This window comes from Gasterosteus aculeatus, chromosome 4, assembly GCF_964276395.1.
Source record: "Gasterosteus aculeatus chromosome 4, fGasAcu3.hap1.1, whole genome shotgun sequence".
Taxonomy (NCBI): Eukaryota; Metazoa; Chordata; class Actinopteri; order Perciformes; family Gasterosteidae; genus Gasterosteus; species Gasterosteus aculeatus.
The window spans coordinates 6062555-6082179 of record NC_135691.1 but is presented as its reverse complement, the minus strand read 5'-3'; the positions used below and the strand labels follow the sequence as shown (position 1 = coordinate 6082179).

General features: G+C 43.2%; 2 protein-coding genes across 5 annotated transcripts in view; one reads left to right on the top strand and one right to left on the bottom strand.

Annotated features, from left to right (window-relative positions):
- The window catches only part of zic6 (zic family member 6), a 63512-nt gene extending 47033 nt beyond the window's left edge, over window positions 1-16479 (top strand). For 2 of the 4 annotated variants that reach the window (XM_040173013.2, XM_040173012.2), the window contains exons 3-4: window positions 12824-13564; window positions 15428-16479. In XM_040173013.2, coding sequence (XP_040028947.1) covers window positions 12901-13564; window positions 15428-16059 — 1296 coding nt within the window. In that variant the 5' untranslated portion in view covers window positions 12824-12900 and the 3' untranslated portion in view covers window positions 16060-16479. Of the gene's footprint in view, window positions 1-6645; window positions 6919-8387; window positions 13565-15427 lie in introns of those variants that run through there. The other 2 variants (XM_040173014.2, XM_040173011.2) reach the window with 2 other exon arrangements.
- Window positions 334-6786, bottom strand: zic3 (zic family member 3 heterotaxy 1 (odd-paired homolog, Drosophila)). The gene is made up of 3 exons (XM_040173016.2): window positions 4433-6786; window positions 3489-3652; window positions 334-2792 (listed from the first exon to the last, which is right to left on the bottom strand). The coding sequence occupies exons 1-3, from the start codon at window positions 5421-5423 to the stop codon at window positions 2610-2612; spliced, it is 1338 nt and encodes a 445-aa protein (XP_040028950.1). The 5' UTR covers window positions 5424-6786; the 3' UTR covers window positions 334-2609.
- Window positions 16480-19625: the final 3146 nt, after the last annotated feature.

Below are 19625 nucleotides of genomic sequence, written 5' to 3'. Positions count from 1 at the left end.
GTCTCCCGGGCTGCACGCTGGGAGTATTATTTGACAGCTCATCTTAAGGAAAATTTGAAAGAAAAAAAAATCCTTTTCACATGGAACTTTTGCTGACATGGACCCATGACCCACATCCCCCATCTGAACCTCTCTCTGCCAAGACGTGGTTACCCAACTTGCTCCCCCCCAATATTCCCATTCACTCACACACACACAAATACAGCCAAGAGACTAAGATGGCGCCGTCATCAGTGTCAAGTTCAAGTGATTTACTAGTCTACAAACGGTGTCGGATATGCGTAAAGATGCAGGCAGCACAACAACAAGGTGGTAATAATCAACGTGGCAGTCTTTTCATGATGGTTTTTTTTTTTTAATTTCAGTCAAAATTTCCCGTTCACATTTGTTCATAAATAGTTGGTAAAACAAATCAACCAACATACAGTAGCCTAAAAAGTACAAGGAACCTTTGCCTGTGGTAGCTAAATAGGCTAACGCGTAGGCCTGCTGTTGTAACATGGTTTGCCTCAATGTGGCACAGTGACACAGTTCATCAGTAAAACATTTTGCTCTTCAGGAATAACTTGTATTGTGACCCATTTCTCTCAGAAAGTGTTACAACATCACATTCTAGCTGTGTTTATACATTGGGTATTTTTCGCTGACCTCTGGACATGGGGCAGAAAGGTGGTGGGAATAAGAAAAAGTACTTCATTTAAATTAAGGTATAGAAAATAGCATATAAAACATATATTCCTTAAATTATTTAAATAAACTTATTTCATATATCACTGTCACGAGGTACCATTTTTTTACATTTTATTTTAAAAGTAGTGCTGGTGGTCTGAAATTGTTCTCGTAGGAGTACAATATACTTTGTGTATGCATAATATTTAATTCTTGAGAATAGGTTACAATGCAATGCTGTAACTCTTTATGCCACTGGACGTATTCTCCCCCCTCCCCAATCCCCCAAAACCCACATAGAGCTAGAATTCCTTACACTAAATTTTGTTAAACACAAAAAATGTCATCTTGACAAGTTATCCACACAAAACAAGCAAATGTGTAATCAAACTGCTCTATATGCAACACCACAACAAATAACACGCTTAGTTTCACAGGAGAATTACATTTAAAACAATGCAAGCTGACAGACAAAAAACTTTTTTTTATTTTTGAAGATACTGTGTTGTGACAGTTCCATTGTTGCCGATGCACACATTTAAACATACTTGCACAAAGACGTTGCTGGAACTATAAAGAGTGCCATATTGGCGCATATATTTGGGTGCTTGACCCGAATTTGAAATACTCAAAATGCTGTCACCTTGATTTGGAAATCATGAACTTCACACACTCGTCTAAGACCTGTATAGGAGTGCAATAGGCTGATGGGTTTATTTTTTCAGTACTGAGTTTATGCTACGAATTGACACCTATTTCTGATTCTATGAACGTAAAATACACAAAAAAGTTTAAATTTTAACCAAAAATAAAGAGATCAACAGAACCGTTTTATAGCTTCTCAGCTCAACTGAACTCCGTTCTACAAAGTCAATGATTTACATGTCAATGGTCTCATAAAGAAAATGAAAGTGACGGAAATATCTGCATTATATATAGACAAATCCATAATATTCATATAGATGATTTCTTCGATCCAAATAAGACACATATAGGCCTATTGGTTTAAAAGAAAAAGAAAAAACAGGATACAATCGCGATGTTGGAGCTTTAGAGTTTATCATTTGTTCAATGTTAAGCTGGTTATGACCAAAACTGTACAGTTCTTGTTAGAAAACATTTCCATAAATATCATTTAAGTTTCAGAACTTATACCCATAATTAAATTACAAATTGATAAATATGGCATCATGGATATGTATTTACAACGGTATTAACAAAAGGCAACGTTATATTCAACGGTAACAATCGTAACCTAATACCACATTTCTCCACCTGAAAACGGACGATGACAATAGATTCGACCCCATCAAACAAGGAAATACATTCACGAGTATAATATTTATTTAGGATTTTTTTTTCTGTGTTCAAGTTCATGACAAAGACTTTGGCACGTTTCTTAAGACTGTTTGAAGTTCCAACAATCGAAGAGGCGACAATAGCGCGTCACCGTCATATAAAACAGCGTGAAATAATCTTCCTTTTTATTCTTTTTTTTTTTTAAATAAAAATTTGAGAAAATACATAAAATGAAAAATAAAACATTTTTTTCTGTAAACTAAAAGATAAAAAAACATTTATTTATACTGAGAAAGTATAAGGTTTTATTTATTTGTGGTTTTCTTTAGATTTCCTCAAAACTGCGGAATAAAAGTCAAATTTCGTGATCCTGAGAACGCAGGATGCCTGCTCGATGCTGGCTTTTGCTCTCATCTCCTCTTGTTGTTGTTGTTGTTGTCCCAATCCCATTTGTGTGTGTGTGGGGGGGGGGGGGGGGGGGGGGTGTGAGTGTAAGCGTGTATATGCGCGCGTGTGTGTGTGTGTGTTTATGAGGGTATGCGAAGAGGACAGGAATAGTGTTTTAAGTTTTTTTTTTTTGTTGATCCTCGTTAATCTTCAACCCTGTGGTCCACATTGAGAGACGGTTCGTTCTTCTCACTTTAAACGTACCATTCATTAAAGTTGGGTGCCAGTCCTTCGCTGTGGCCGGACGAGTTCTGTACGGCTAACGGCGGTGTTTTCGTCGGATCTTCAGTGCTGGTTGACACCAGCACGGGCGGCGTGGACGACTCGTATCCAGAGCTGGCTGCTGGAGACGATTCGGATCCTTGAGACTCATGTACCTGCAAAACAAAAAGAAGGAAACAACAACAAAAAAGCGTGAAAAACCGAGGAAATATAATGAGTCACTCGGACAAACGCGTGCGATTTATTTATCACCCGAATAGTGTATTTAAAGTGACTTGTAGAAGTGTGTTAGACTTAAATGACTATCAACTCTGTATTTTTATAGAGTTAAACAGTTACAACTTGAACTTCCACACTGCAAAACGCCCCCCCCTCCCCCCCTCCCTCAATGCACCAGTAACGCGCGTCTTAAAATGTAGTTTATTTCAAAGTGTGCGATTGATAAACGTCGAGGACGAGAGAACCTTTAAAACGTTTTCTTTCACAAGTTACTTTTTAAAAAAGGCAAAGAAGGCTTGAAGCTGTGGAGCAAAGAGGGACAGACGTGCAACACTCACAACCCATAAAGTGGATCGTTTCATTTTCAGTTCCAACTTTAACTAACGTGCATCTTCAGCAGCGGGACGTTGTAATGTTCAGATAGTCACTGTCTGTTGCAGTGTGTGTGTGTGTGTGTGTGTGTGTGTGTGTGTGTGTGTGTGTGTGTGTGTGTGTGTGTGTGTGTGTGTGTGTGTGTGTGTGTGTGTGTGTGTGTGTGTGTGTGTGTGTGTGTGTGTGTGTGTGTGCGTGGGGTGGGGGTTGTTGGTGGACTGTGCGTGTTAATGTTAAGGAGTAATGAAGACGTTAATTACCTTCATGTGTTTCCTGAGAGAGCTGGGGTGTGTGTAGGACTTGTCGCACACTTTGCAGATGTATGGCTTGTCTGACGTGTGCACGTGCATGTGCTTTTTCCTGTCGCTGCTGTTGGCGAAGCGTCTGTCACAGCCATCAAATTCACACTTAAACGGCTTCTCACCTGCAGGAGTAAGAACACAGACACACAAACACGCTGAATTACCTCGGTGGCGCCCATTTGTCACACCACTGGTAAACAAAAAATAAATAAATTTAAAAAACCTGCAACCCGGAGATGGAAATTGTCTCCCGCCCGTTATTCAACGAGAATAACCTACATTAATTTTTTTCCTAGGGGCGACATGGATACAGCTCCACTACTACGCTCCGCTCCGCCAGGCTTTATTTATTCAAGAGGCCTGGTCCTGCCTGCTACTGGCTGGCTCCGCTCTGCGCGTCTGCTCGTGTAGTAAACACTGAATCAACAGGGCATCTTCTGCACAATGTGGCGGCTCAACGAGGGCGACGATTCTAAACGCAGCCAGCGACCGATTCTTTACAATTGTGCGCGACGTCCAGAAAGCAGAACTCTCCAAGTAGCCCAATGCATCCGAGACCCCCCCCCCCCCCCCAAACACACTTCATCAAGCGGGTAGCCTATATGATGATATGTCTCCCACATCTCCGTAGCATAAAAGCTCAAATAAATACTGACGGTTGACAAAGCAGAGCGACATTTGTCTCTATAGCGGTGTACGTGGAATTCTACTGATTACACTACACTAAAGAAACCACTTGACAATTGTTCGGCGTGGTTAAGTGGGCCCAAGTTCTCAGATAAGATGTCAATAACACAAACATCAACCTTTTCTCTCGGAGCACTCTGAAACACACACACACACACACGTTCCTCTCAGAAGCTTTCGCTTGCCTAATGCGGTTTTACGCACGCGCTGCCTACCTGTGTGCGTTCTTTTGTGGATTTTCAAATTCTCCGATCTGGCGAATATTTTCCCACATCCGGGGAACGGGCAGGGGAACGGTTTCTCGCCCGTGTGCACGCGGATGTGGTTGACGAGTTTGTACTTGGCCTTAAAAGATTTCCCTTCTCTCGGACAGTCCTCCCAAAAGCAGATGTGGTTGCTCTGCTCGGGCCCGCCGACGTGCTCCATGGACACATGGGTGACCATCTCGTGCATGGTGCTGAAAGTCCTGTCGCAAGTCTTCTTGGGTCTGTTCATCTGGTTCTCGTCAATCCATTTACAGGACAGTTCTTGTTTGATCGGTTGCCTCATGTACCGAAAGAAGGCCCCCGGACCGTGGTGCGTCGGCACGTTCATCCCCATGTTCATGTTGATGGGGTGGCTGTAGTTGTGGAGCTGAGTCCCGTAGTGGTCCGTCCGTGGGCTCGCGACCGGACGATAGGGATCGGGTCTTCCGAAAATGTCCCCACGCAAGCCGAGGTGCATTTGGCTGTTAACTACGTGTCCACCCGGCGGACCGTGGCTCACCCCTTGGTCGTGGAGCCCCGGAAACAACAGATGTCCGGGGTTATCGGAGATCCCGGGTGGCCCGTGGAGGCTCCCCGCCGAAGCTGCAAAGATCCCATGCTGGGCGCTCGGCGCTGTGGACTCTCCGACGCCCCGGTTCCGGAAGAGAAAGTCCCGTGTGGAATTGAACGCTCCCCCGCCATACGAACCCACCTGCCCGCCGTGAGTGTGTCCCAGAGCAGCCGCGTATCCAGTGGCTTGCGGGGTGAAAGCTGACGTCTGGCTGGCGGCGATGTCGTGAGCGACGGGGCTGATTTTGAAAGCCGCGGAGTGGGAGGAATCGGAGAAGGGATTCAGTCCCAGACCCGGGTCTCTGTTCCCGATATCGTGATGCCGCGGTGTCCCGAAACCCCCCACTCCTAGCGATGCAAACTGCGGACCGCTATCAAGAAGCATAGTCATGAAGCTTGAAGCAAACTTAGGAGACGGGAAGAAAAACAGGAAATAAAATTAAAATCCAGTGTAGCGCAGCGCGCAAGCTGCAGGCACCGCGCAGAGATTTGCAGCGCTTTGCGAGAGAAGACTCCTAAAATAAAATAAAAAAAACAAACGGAGCCAAAACGGGAAAAATCCTATGCGTAAAGAGTTGGGAGGAAGAAAAAAAACTCCCGTTGACTGCGATCCGTGAGAAAGAGGATCAAACTTCCCCCCCTTTCCAGGCGGATGATGTCCTTGGACTGATAAAGTCAATCACTCACTCCCAGAACATAAATGAACTCGGGAGGCAGTACTACGACAGCCAATCAGCGCGCGGCTAACCCTCAGACACGTGACTGCGATAGCGGGTGTTAATTGGCTAGATTTCGGGTGATTGGCACGCTCTGATATCGAAGATGGCAGGTCCTCTCAATTGGTTTCATTTGATTGGCTCTTACAGGCACTGTTTTGCAGGTATAAGGGAGCACTCTAGCGCAGATCCTGGATGTGTTACGTGCGGCGCGTGTCTTATGCAGCAGTACGTGATTTACACCTCAAGAAAGAAACTCCTTTGCCGTTTTATAAATGAAGATGCACTTTATCGTTACAGGCTAATATACAAACTGCAGGTTTTTAACAACCATATTCCGTTCAGCACCTAGAAGACCACTTGTACTATTTTATACCGCCAGTTACATGAGTTTTATGCAGCATTGAATGCAATTCATTTTCCATATAGTTACTTGCCTCAAATGTAAATTGCAACGCGTTTAATGTATGTTGGATCTAATCCTCACACAGGGCCTGCACATAAAATAAGCTCCTTATCTGTCTTTCTATATCTATATTTTTAGTGTAGTTATAGTTTATCCATAGTTTGCTCTAGTAGTGTATATCATTGACTTATGAGTCTTATTTTCTCTTTTTCATATGACCAGTTTGCCTCTTATTAACTGAGGAATTGAATGTACTTGGCACAGATCCAAACTGTGGCTTTATTGAAGCCGCTTGAAAGGGGAGGGGGGGGGGGGGTATTTTTTTCTTCTTTCCCTCTCGCTAAAGCTCTATAGGGTGTAAGACGGAAGAATAAAAGACAGAAAGAAAGATGGCAGTAATTGTAATATCCTGAGTTTTTTTCCCCCCTCCTTTTCTTTCGCTCAGCCAAAATGTCGTGCCATTGAGCAAGTTGCACCGCTGACTCGCTGCAGGACACATAAAATCTGATCAAGTTCAGAGACGCGCTGAGTGCTTCAAGCGGCGCTTTTTAACTCCAGGCCTTTCACGTCCTTTGCCCTTCAATCTGTCCCACGAAGGAGAAGGAGTGCACATTCTTTATTTTAGGGGATCTGCACCCAAAAAAAAAAAAAAAGAAAAGAGAAAAAAAAAATCCTCATCAGTCCCTCATTCTGCTTTCGCTCTCACCAATACTACTGCGTTCACTCCAGAACATTTCCGCGAGAAAGAGTTGTAGATTGAAAAGGTGAGTGTTCCCTACTTCGTCCTTTCTGTGTTAGAAGTAACGGGCCCACGAGGCGGGCCTGCGCGTAATTCCACAGTTTGTTGTATCCATCCGCCGGATGTTTCATTGGATTCAGCTTTTTATTATTATTTTTAAAGTGAACATAGGCTGCTGGCTGCTGAGTCCTATAACTCATATTGGTAATTGAATTGTTGCCAGGACCGACCTACTTCTGTTTGCTTTTCTTTTTTTTTTTACATGGCCGGCGTGCGCACTAGTTAAACACTTGCGCTTTTTGTGCTCAACGTCGACAACTTATCTCGAAGCAAAACGACGAATGAGATTCACTTCTTCTCAGTTTCCTCCGTAAAATACTCTCTTCCCACTCGCAGTCCCTCTTCTCTCCCCCTCCCTTTGCCTGCCTCTCTCTCTCTCCCCCCCCCCCCTCACCATAGCCCCTCGGTGTGTACTCCTCCCTTCGCTCCCACACGCTCGTCTTCTCACACAGCGTGCGTGTGCACGAACACACGCAGCGCACCGCCAATAACACACGCGCATGCACGTTGGATCACGCAGCCCATGCGCGCACAAAAAACGCACGCATTCAAGTGAGTTCGCCTCGTGCGGTATAGCCTCTGAGATTTATGGCGACCTTTTTTTGTAAACTTTCACAAGTGACGAGCAGCCTGTTAAGTTTCCATATTTTATTGGCTCGTAGAAACGTGGCGGCCCGTGCGCCACTTAAGGTCATGCGCCGCGTATTTGCGGCCACATTTTCGCAAGTAACACGGTTTAGATGAGTCACAAATGTTTGTGTGCGACGGAAAAGCAGCGTCGGCACTGAGCTCTTGCTGCGAAAAATAACAGGAGCTGTCACCGCCCAACGGCCTAATGTAAAGCAACTGTTGCTTGAGAGTTTATATTCTTTTATTTAATACATACCACACATTCGGAATGTTGTCGAATGTGGGGTTAAAAAACGCCTTCCCTTTTCCGTTCAGCAGCATGAAAACACATCTAGAGAGTCGCGATTGCAAGATTGTTAGCTCCGATTAATTAAAATATCGTGTTTGAAAAATAAAAATACGCCTCCTTCCCTTAGAAGGGACATGCGCCCTGTCCCCTCTTGGTGCATTAATAGGCATCATTTATTTACTGGACACTAGGATAGGGGGAACTTTAAAGAGGGGGAAAGGCAGCTTCAGGCCTTTTTATTGTGCTGCACTTTTGTTAACTGTTTGTCTCACTCACACCAGACAGAATATTTTACACCGCTCGTCGGGCACGCCGCCCTTCACTTTTTACCTCCATTTTTGGATTTATTCATTTCTTTTAGTTCAAAAATATGAATATATTTTCTGCTTTAGCAACCACACGCTTTTACCCATTTATTCAATCATCTTTAAAAATGTTAGTTTAATATTTTATTTTGAAAAGTACCCATGACCAGGCCTGTGTTTTGTTCGGCTCAAATGTCCGACACAGTTAAACAATTATTTAATCGCCGACATAATGAAACATGCTATATTATAGCACACGATTGTGCAGTATTTGTCTGGTTTGAGGATTTATTAATCTCTCCTGGGATTACCTCATTGGGCGTTGGGATAGCCCATTGGTTATAACACAATCTTCTTCAAACTGAGCATGCGCATTACCTTAAAATATCAGAATATTGTAGTGTGCATACCTCTTTGACAGTAGCCCCATGCTGTTGGAAAAGAGCAGAACATAACCATCAGCCTCAATGGTAAACAACTCACATTTATACATTTATGTTCAGTTCAGGACTATTTAAGAGTATAATTTGATGAATAATTTAGATGCATGATAACTATTTAAGAAATGTGCCTGTGACCAATCTTTTGGATATTTCCTTATTAGAATGTGTATTCATTTTTGTTTACTGCATGTTGTCTGCCCTGCATCCTGCTTTGAGTCTCAAGTTTGTGGATTTGGATTTAACTCAATAATGACCAAACAAAAATAAAATATCCTTCTCCCGAAACACAATGACAAAACCGAAGCCCAGCACCAATTCCATTCATCGAATACCACTGTATTTCTCCCTGTATATACAGGCAGAACATGGTCTTTGTTTTCCTACGACACAGTTAAATTAATGATATTGTGATTCCATGTTTTGCATAAATAGACATGGTGCTGCAGGATCTTGCAGGTTATTTAATGAGCCAACTCCTTCATTTTAAAATACATCCTCCATGACACTTTTTTCAGTTCTCCTACATTCTGCAGAGCTGCCAACAGTATAAAAGCTCAGGTGGTCTACATTCATACCATAATCCAGTAGATTTCATACATCCTGATGTGAAAATACATCTCGGCTCACATTTCTTTTAGCCAGAATACTGTTTTAGCATCCTCTGCTTCCGCTCGCTTGCTGAATGTTTTTTCGAAAAAACAGATATGTTGTATTTTCTTGCCTGTAATCACATGTCATTTAAATTTTCTGCAGAAGCTGAATGAATTTACCAACATAGATACTAGAGCTCTACATGATGAATGACAGTTTAAGTGTGTTGTCATTTGCAATTACACAATGTAATGCTTGACTGTGTTGTGACGCTATCGGGCATGTTTTTCTGCTGTGTGAGTGTTTGCTTTTTCCTTGTCATGGGAGAAATGGACAAATTGTGTCATTCCTATTTTCTTCAAATTAAGCATGTTCTTCAATGCAAGAATTGCAGCATTGATCGCCATTTGTATTTCATACATGATATGGTCACTTGGGCCTTGAGTGACTGCTACATTGCTAGTGTTTGCCTTCTAATGGCTGATGGAAAGGACTAATTGACTTCTTGCTGGGATTTACCGGAGCATCTGTCTGCAAATGGATCCCAAACCTGTTAATTCATCTAAATTTCATAAAGTCATGCCAAGACTGCACTGCCATCCCTCATCAATTATAACGTCTACTCCACACTGATGCCTGCAGTTGTTTAAACGTACACACGCGCGCACACACACACACGCATACAGGTAGGTTGCACCACCATTTCGGCTTATTCGTAATTTCAATGAGAACAGTTTATAACGTTTATAGACGTTTTTTCTAAATAAAAATAAGAAAAGGGCCAAGGCCGCTATGCTTTTTTTTTTCTTCTCATGATGCATTTGTTAATTTAAAACGTTGAATAAAATGCAGTTAGCATTAAGAAAAGGTTATTCCTAAGAATTCCTCATATCGCCATCCCGGGTTAAAGAAATGAAATTAGCTCAAATTTTTGTCTTTAACATGGCGTTATACTGCAACTTTGCTCTTCAGTTTAGTTTTGGTTTGATTTAATTTCTGCCCTGTGTGATCCATTTGTTCTACATTCACTGTATGGAGATTGACTGGGATGCTATGGATGTAAAGAATAGTCCCTGACATGTGTGTTTTAATAGTTGGGAGGAAAATTTTGTGTGCAATAGTCCCTAGGATTTTGTCCAGAGTGTCAAGCCAATATAAATGACTGCACTGAGAATGGAGTTTTGGGAGGGATTGCTGGTGTCACAATGGTACAAATATTTGAGCTTTAGTTTGATCTGTAGTTTCCAAATTCCAAATGCAACATTGTCACGACTATGGAGTATTTTATTACATTAAACAAATAGTCTACAATAAATACGTTATAGTTCTCAATGCATATATGTTTCCATGTCTTGGCGGTTACTATTTTAGTTTTTCTTTATCGCTGTGAAGCTAATCATAGGACTCTAACATTTATCATTTTTTATAAGGTATTGGGCACACTGAACATGTTACAAATTAAATACTTTTAACAAATCCATATAGTCAAATGAATTGGCTTATTTAATCATGATTATTATGGTAAATTCTAATTAAAACATGACCGCATTAAGGTGCATTTAAATGTCCTTGGTAATATTACAGCAGGAGCTGCTGCCATGAAACAGGCAGATGGCACACACTTGCGTGACTGTTATTGAAAAAGGTGAACCCCAATAGCCCCACAGGCTTTATCAGGAAAGAATAAGTGAATTTCTTGTTTCATACCGTTGTTGCAGATGAGTTGCTCGGATGATTTGGATACCAATTGCTGCTCTCTGAATGGTAGATTGGAAACGTTCGTTTTATTGGTCTTCAACCCTCAATTATTTTCGGAAGCGCGTCGGGGTAACGGTTGGCAGCCATGAGCGTCCATTACAATCATGACGTAGAGGCCAGTTCGGGTCACCTCTACTGTTTTGCGGCACTTAACGTCAAGTGGGCCCCTTGCTTTGTCTCTGTCTAGGATCCACCGCGAGTGACGTCAGCATGACATTGTGGCAAAGGATTTGTTGTTATTTTAATTTAAAAAAAATGTAAGAAATTGGGGAAAGAAAGGGCGCGGGGGGGGGGGTTGTGTACCTTTTTAAATAAAATAATTGGGCTGAAGTGGTCTTGAAGAAAGTGTGCTGATAGAATCGGATCAACGTCAAACAGGGGAGACGTGCAGAAACGAGCTGGAAGCTGCTGCCCTCACAGCACCCCAAAGGAAGAAAGTTTCCCAGAGTTTGCCACTAGAGCCATTTCCACTGCTGTTTGTCACCTTTCATCATTTGCATTTGACCACGACTCATAGTGCGAGCTGCTGGACGCACCGGTTATTAACTTACTGTAAAGCTAAACGTAAAAAGGGTGTATGTGTGGAAATGCACGTTGAACTGGAATATAAAAGAGGGCACCCTGCTATGAAGCATTCCCCAGAGTACGTGAATCTGAACCAACGTTCTTCCCGTAAAACGATCAAACAACCTGTTGCTTTATCAAAGTTTTTATTTTTCTTCGGTAATGAGGACATCTTTTTTTTTTTTTTTAAGCCTTAAATAAAACACACTCTGAGACTTGTAACACAGCAAACTTTTACACTTAAAATTCACATTTCGGAAGACAATTTCTGCCTTAAACGATGTGACCATAAAGGCCTATGACGTATTTTGAATGATATAAAATAATGATTTGTTAAAATGAGTTCCCTGTTTTTTGAACGGTTTTTAAACTGCACTCAAAATCAAAGTCTTGCCAATAATGGTCCTGGACACGCTACGGCCAGTCTCTTTTGTCCTCGCAGCGGAGGAGATTTGGACATTTGCTTTGGCACGATTAATTCCAGCGATATAAAAGACGGCAGAGAGATTGTGGTTTAGTCTTGTGTATCACTACATGCATTTGATCGCTTCACTTCATATGGATCACACATTAAGCTTTATATTTATCAAATGTGCAGATTTAAAGAATGTGTGTTCACCAGAAGGCGGCTATAGTTTAAGAGTATCGCGGCACATTTCAAAGCATTTTTTCTGCGATATTTGAAAACGGAGTCGTGCGGTGAACGCCTGCGTGTCCCTTTTAAAACAAACCCAGCGCCTGTCAATCACCGCGCATTCCAACCAATCCCAAAGCTCCCTTTTTTTAAAAGCTGCTCTGCCTGCTGTGCTTTTATATTGCACCATGGCCTGTTTCGAAGCATTTTTACTACCACGGTTATTGCCACAAATCAAGAGGGCAAAGTAAACGGCATGGGACTCACACCAACTTTAACGAATCCGAGTCTGGTTCCTACTCCTGCGAGGTTCACGGCCAAGAATTTCACATGCAGATGATATACAGACAGCGAAAATGGAGAGGGGACGTCTAGGTGTATCCTGAGTGCTGAATTGGTCGATTTTGCAAACTCACAACAACAAAAAAAAAAAAAAAACATGACAAGCCTTTCGAGGTTTAGTGGCTGCCCTCTCTCTTGCGTCAACCCCGGGGAGAGCAATACTGAACCCAGCGTGGTGCTGCCACCTTTGGCAGGAGAGCACATGGGACTCCCCACTGGCAGTTCCTTAAAACTCTGCCCCTCGCACAATTTGCGAGACTACCCCGAGACGAGGTCCAGTGCATATGTTGACCATTCGGTTCCCAATTTTTCAGACTCTGGATACCACAGCCACCGGTTAGAGCACAGCCCCAGGGGCATTATCATTGGAGCCAATCTTTCTGGAGCCGGCATGCCACCCGTCACTGATCAACTGGCATCAAGAGCCAACCAACATGGCGGGATTGGAAGGTATCGTGACTTCCCCGGCTACAGAGACAACAGAAGCCATCATTTTTTTTCCAGCTACCAGGAGCAGGCCCACACCTCCGGCGACGCATCTCGAGACTTCGGCAGCCAGATGATGCTGGGTCTACCTGGCGACCTCCTCGGCCGGACTCACCCTTATGGCCAAACTATCAACCCCAAGGGAAACAGCCAGCAGCTCGTCTCCCAATTCCTAGGTCTGTACAAACCCCTCAACATGGCAATTCAGCGCGGAGGAGGCGACGCGTTCCTCAGGTGCTCTAAGCAAATGGTAAAGCACGAGCTGGTGTGCAAGTGGAGTGACTGCCAAGAGGGGGCCGGGAAGCTCTCCTGCTCCAGAGCCTTCGGGACCATGTATGAACTTGTCACCCATGTGACAGTGGAGCACGTCGGAGGACCAGATCACTCTGAATATGTCTGTCACTGGGAGAACTGTGCGAGGGACAGGAAGCCGTTCAAAGCCAAATACAAGCTGGTGAACCACGTCAGAGTCCACACAGGGGAAAAGCCCTTTCCCTGCCCCTTTCACGGCTGTGAGAAAGTTTTTGCACGATCAGAGAATCTTAAAATCCACAAGAGGACTCACACAGGTTAGTTAACGACCATGCTAAAGCACATTATTCGTTAACGATGATAATGGTAATGATTATAATAATGTCGATGATGTTAATAATTGTACGGTTTGGCAAGTGATATTTAAAAAAAAAAAATTAAATCTATATTTTTTTCAACTTACAACACAAACTGTTTAATTAATAATTTAGTTTTGCTGGGTTTATTTGTTTTAACATTTTTTATTTTTCATGTATTCCCGGATTCTGGAAGTTAGCTAATTTTCCTACATTGTTTTAATGTTGTTATTATTATTATTATTATTATTAATAGGGACATACATACACAGGGCTTTGTTTTGGTTTTGTTGCACTGTTCCGTGTTATTAGGCCCACATTGTTATAAAAATATTGTTATGCAAAGCTTGTCTCGCTGCCTCTACGCGTCTCTGTTATCGTGTGCGTGTTTTGCAGGAGGAATGCTCGTTCAGGCTTCATGCAGGGCACCGCAGACGAGTAGCTGTAAGGCAGCTACAAAGGAGTAGTCTGCAGGCCTAGTGGTTAGGGTGCCTCTCCCACTTCACTCAATGAAATTATTAAATAAATGCCGGGACACCGGAGAGTTGTGACGTAGCAGTTACGCTGCCTCTGCCTCCCAGGGACTCATCTTTTCCTGTTTTCAGGAGCAGAGCACTTCCCACTGTGATGCAGCAGGGAATAATACAAAAAGGGAACAAACGGATGACCGTAGTCAGCAAAATAAAATAGTTTTCATTTTAAACATTGAGTCACGTTTCCTTGGATCATTTCTATCACTCTGATAGGCCTGTTAGTTGGCACAAAAACGTCATCGTAAGATGCATTTAATTTTAGAATCGAAATTTCTTGGGAATGTCCTTTGATGTCCCATTTGTGGAAACTAATATAATCTGCAGAAATGACTTACAGGTGCAATCTTTTTTTATTTTTTTATCCTTCAGGGATTCCACGACCAAGATCTCACAAGGTGTAATCATAAAACGCAGCCATGCCAATTGAAAATATAATTAACGAATGAAGTGAATGGTCCTCAGAGTAAGAAGGGAGATAAAACAAATAATTATAAGGTGACCCCTTTCGTTGCTTTACCAATGAAAGCTGAAATAAGAGAGTGAGAAAACGGGCTTAATGGCGTTTCTCATTACTGCACATGCGTATTGATGTTAATTAGATTGGATTTATGACAGAAAAATATATTTACATTTCTTTAAAAGTCCAAAAGACAACGATTAACGCACAAGCCTGCAAAATGAAGATTTAACACAAAGTATTACAGTAGTATTTCTGAGTCCAGCTCGTCCTGGTCTTTTACATCCGTTACATCCGCGCGCGTGCAGGAGGGACAGTGCCCAGCTGTAGGCAATTTTGTGCGAGGAGATCAATTAGCATCTTGATAGCCATAATTCATTCTGTGATGATTACTCCGTTTAAACTAATCTTTACATTTGCTGTCGCAGGTTTATCACAATCGAATGCATGTTTAACACCCACGTTGATTTAGTGCACTTGATGCAATCTGGCCTGCAGCACTTTGAACAGTCATTTCGTGACTCACTAGCAGTCCTATTTTTGGCACATCAGTAACAATTATCCATGAAGATGAGAACTTGTATAGCCAAGTCGAGAGGGGCACTGTGGTTTCCAAAGCCATAAGCTGATGATTTAGTTTGCAGTTATTTCAGTCTGAAGCCCGGATGTGCAGTTGTTTTTTGCTTTGTCTTTTTCATATAACATGGAGGGGTGGAGGGCACTCCGATGACCGGCTTATCAGAGGAAGAGAGAGCACGCGCACGGGCCCTGCAAGTGTTTTCGTAACTCGCACTCATTTCTCTCTTTGAACCCTTTTTGGTTTTCTTTTTTTAGGTGAAAAGCCTTTTAAATGCGAGTTCGACGGCTGCAACCGGAGGTTCGCGAACAGCAGCGACCGGAAGAAGCATTCTCACGTGCACTCCAGCGACAAACCCTACACGTGCAAGGTCAGGGGCTGCGACAAGTGTTACACCCACCCGAGCTCCCTGCGAAAGCACATGAAGCTCCACTGCAACCGGGCCCTCGACGCCAAAAGCGAGGACCTGCGCCCCTGCGACGGCGGTCACGACGCGCAGGGGCGCAGGTCCACCCGCGTCCCGGACGGAGCCCACGTCGGCTCGCCCCACCCGCCCACCTCGACGACTCGAGACGTCCCCCCGTCCCCGGAGAGCCGAGACGAGTCGCCCCCGAGGTCACGTTTCCATCACGCGTTTGACAGCGGCCTGGACTACTCCGCGCACAGGTCGCAGCCCCTCTTGGACCCTGCGTTGCTGCAGCGGGGCAGCTACAGGTCCCAGTCCTCCCAGTATCCCTGCGGCCAGACGGGTCACACGTTCGCCCAGAGCTCAAGGACTTTCCCCTCCACCTCTCCCTTTCAGAAAAGCATCGTCAATGGATGGTACACATGCCACAGTGGCGTGGACTCGTTCCCATCAAAGCAATGTAACAACAGCCCGTCTCTGTGAATAGGACACATGCGGCCGATGGATTTCCTTCTCTCCATGTTCTAACCTTATCACTTGCAGCTCTGCTACTCTGTGTATTTTTTGTGTGGATGTTGTATCAAATATTTCGTGACACACACACACACACACACACACACACACACACACACACACACACGCACACGCACAACCTGTGATTGCCGTAATGTGTTCAGCTTTATCTGTTGTCGTGGGACCTGTTTGGGTGGTTTTTGGCGTCCGGCCCATAGTCGCATAAACCCCACAGTGGGTTCTGGGACTTTACAAAGTGTATCTGCGTAATCGTTCGCTGTGTTGCGTAATTATTCAAGATATGTATCTTAAGTGAGACAGAAAAAAAATGGGATTTTATGGAAATCTTTTGAGTCCTCTGAACTTTAAATAAAGAAAGTGAAATAAAAAGGAGACTTCTTGTTGAATGTAGCCCTGAGTGTGAGGGTCTCTGTTGAATGTAAACTAGATGTGATGTGTCTCTGAAAGGTAGAAGCATTATTTGTGTCTTTATGCAGCTGTACGTCACTCTTAAGTTAAGAACGAGCCTGACGCATGATCTTCGTGTAATTGAAATACTGCGAGGCTCAGTGTTTTTGTCTTTCTTTCTTTTCTCTATACCTTTGATTAAGTTTCACTATTTGCCCCCTTTACAGAACACACTCGTATTCTTGTTGGTATTCTGTATATTCCACATTTCCGTGCAAACTAAGACGAGTGTGAGCTCAAACCAGTGTTCGTGATATCATGAAAACGTTTAATTAGCCTACGGTTTTACTGTACATAAGCCTACTGTATGATTCATTATGTATTCTATATTTTATTAAAGTGTCTATATTCTCTTTGATCAGGCGTGTGTGCTTATACCAAATCAGTGCATCTTCATCACATTTTTTATTTTTATTCCTAATTAAATCCTTTTTAATGGCCCGAACCATATTTGTAGGCTTGACGTTCTGTGCAATAAGGCACCGCCTGCTGCAGAGGCTTCATTTAGTGTTATATGTCAGAACCGGGTCACGTTTGAGCGACGTACTTCTATCGGCCCAAATGGACATGAATGCGACATTGTCCCTGCGCTAAAAAATACCTTTTTCAATCAGATTTTTGTTTCCTCAATGCGTCATTAGGCGGGACACAGGTGTATTTCCCTCAAGGTCACGCGCATTCTGTCTTGCTTGCCTCTTGATCCTATTAATCCATTTTTGTTTTTCTGTTAGATTTCTGTCGCTCTCCGTCTTTCTGTCACTCACTGTGCGCACGCACAGCAACGTGTCAACCTCCAGGTAAGCTGCAACACAAAAATGACTCATGTATCCCAAATGGAAAAAACTGCATTATCACCACTATGATTATTCTATTCCTGCTATAACGAGAACACCTTTGTGTCTACTTTGTGCCCGAATGGATTTTTTCTGAGTGATAATGTGGTATAATATAGGACCTGTGGGTGTTCTTTCATATTGCCATTTATAAAAGTGGAAAAAGTTGCTGAAACGTTTTTTTTCAGCCCAGTTTTCTGACACATTTGTTCATGTTTGCTTCTTTGTTTTTTTTCTGAGAAGTCAATTTGAAGGAACACCTTATTTGTTTGTCATTGTGTCTTTTTCTCGACCGCTTAAATGCAGTCCAACGGTCCTACAGAAGTCGTCTGTAATTTATTATTTCCACACGTAAAAGGCGCTGACTGAAAACTAAGTGATCAAGTTACACGTCTTAGCTTAAGATAATGCACACAGTGAGAATCCCTTGTTGTCCCGCGAAAGAAATTACTGCAATAGCTTGATTATTTGGGAGGTTTGATGAGTCACAATTCTGAATCTTAAGGTAATGTAAAAATAACCTGCTCTACAGCCAGTAGCAAAGCCGTAGTTTGTACCTGTATATATGTATGTCAGCATTTTACATACACATGATGCCTGCCATTATATTTACCAGTCTGCTTTACACGTATCAAAATCAAATCGGGTCAAAACAGCATTCATATCTTTGAAAAAGGCTGTATGATCTGACGGCTAACAGGCTACGGTCTGGATGGCCACAACAAAACATGGGTGGAATGGTTTTTCCTCCAGTGTCGATTTGCACACTTTAAAAGTCCAGTAGAATAGAATAAAAGCAAGATCCTTCTTATATATGTATATTCCCCTGATCCCAATCCCAGTTTTAACCCTCTGTGCTATTTAGGAGTGAACCATCACTTGGTAAGCACCTGATTGTGCTTGAGACTTTGCAAAGCTGTGGTCACATTGTTTATGTGTTGTGTGCTGGTTAAAAATATATGTTGCACATTCATGCAGATACGTCTTCAGGGACAGTCAAATATTTGTGATGATGCATTTTGCCATTCCTTTTAAAAATGTGACTGCAGTGCACTTGTAGCTTTCCACCCTAATTCTTTCAACGAGTTTTATTAAGAATCGTATGAATGGCGAACAGCAACATTTTTATTTATTTATGTGCAAAATTTCTAATTGCTACTCAGTAATTCATGTAGCTGAAAAGTACTGCCCCATCAACTCTGGTTGATAATCATTTTCTTGAAGGTGAAGATTTTGTGGTAAGTGTGATATGATCTGAGATGGAGCCTTCAAAGTATTTTTTTTTATGGAGGAAAGACTCCAGTAAATTGAGGTGAATGGGCCGGTTGTGGTAAGTGTACTTTAATGATGAAATTCATGAGATTCCTTTCTTTTGTTTGGCAACCTCATCAATAGTTTGCATCAAATGCTTTTGCTGTATAGGATCCATCTTTTTTCCAAAAGCTCCAAATATTTGATCTCAGAGCTTCTAAACCCCAATTATCTGCCAAAATGCTGCCCCTTTGTCTTGTATTTCTAAAAATAGTGAATCTCTTCCCGGAATACACAATAGAGAGAATCAAACCTAATTTTAACCTTTTCCGTTTGTCGTGTGAGGACAAAAAGCCAAAAGGCAGCGACCTAAACGGGGAAATTCTCCCACTGAGGTATATGAGCTTTCTGTGGTGCGTTCTGACCGAGCTGTGTCAGTATTCCATAATCATTGAAACATGCCACCCCCTCCCCCCCCCAGTAATCACAGCTGATGAGACCTCCGCAGTTTTCCTTGCCCGCCGCCATCTTTACTCGTTCGCTCTCTGCCCAGCAACAGGCACAGGGGCCATCTTGGACAGGGTGTACAGTATACATCCATTTACTGTAAATACACCCATTTTCACCTTGGGACCCGTTGAGTTTTCCCCTTGCGTCCCGCGCCCCCCTAACCCCCCATCCCGCGTTTCTGTTCTGCTGCGCACCAGAGGGTGGGCTGCTTTGTCACACCAGGTCTTTGGTTTTATGCATCATCATAATCTTGCATGACATCTTGCGTAACCTGCGCTGTCCTCCTCCCATCCTTTCCGCGTACGGTTCGAGCGTTCGGTTCCTACTGGAGAGGCTGTGTCATGGGATTTTAATTGGATCTCTGCCCCCCGCACCCGCCTCCACCCATTCCCCCCGCAGATCAGGCCAGCAGTGCTGTTGCTCCCCAACTTTCCTTTCTTTTCATTTCATCCGAACCCGCTCTGCCCCCCCCCC

What these genes read in the sequence shown, in the direction of transcription:
- zic3 (XM_040173016.2), bottom strand. Translation starts at nt 5,423, where the DNA reads ATGACTATGCTTCTTGATAGCGGTCCGCAGTTTGCATCGCTAGGAGTG. An exon ending in CCACAAAAGAACGCACACAG is followed by an intron (nt 3,653 to 4,432) that starts GTAGGCAGCGCG and finishes TTACTCCTGCAG; the next exon opens with GTGAGAAGCCGTTTAAGTGT. An exon ending in CTCTCAGGAAACACATGAAG is followed by an intron (nt 2,793 to 3,488) that starts GTAATTAACGTC and finishes TTTGTTTTGCAG; the next exon opens with GTACATGAGTCTCAAGGATC.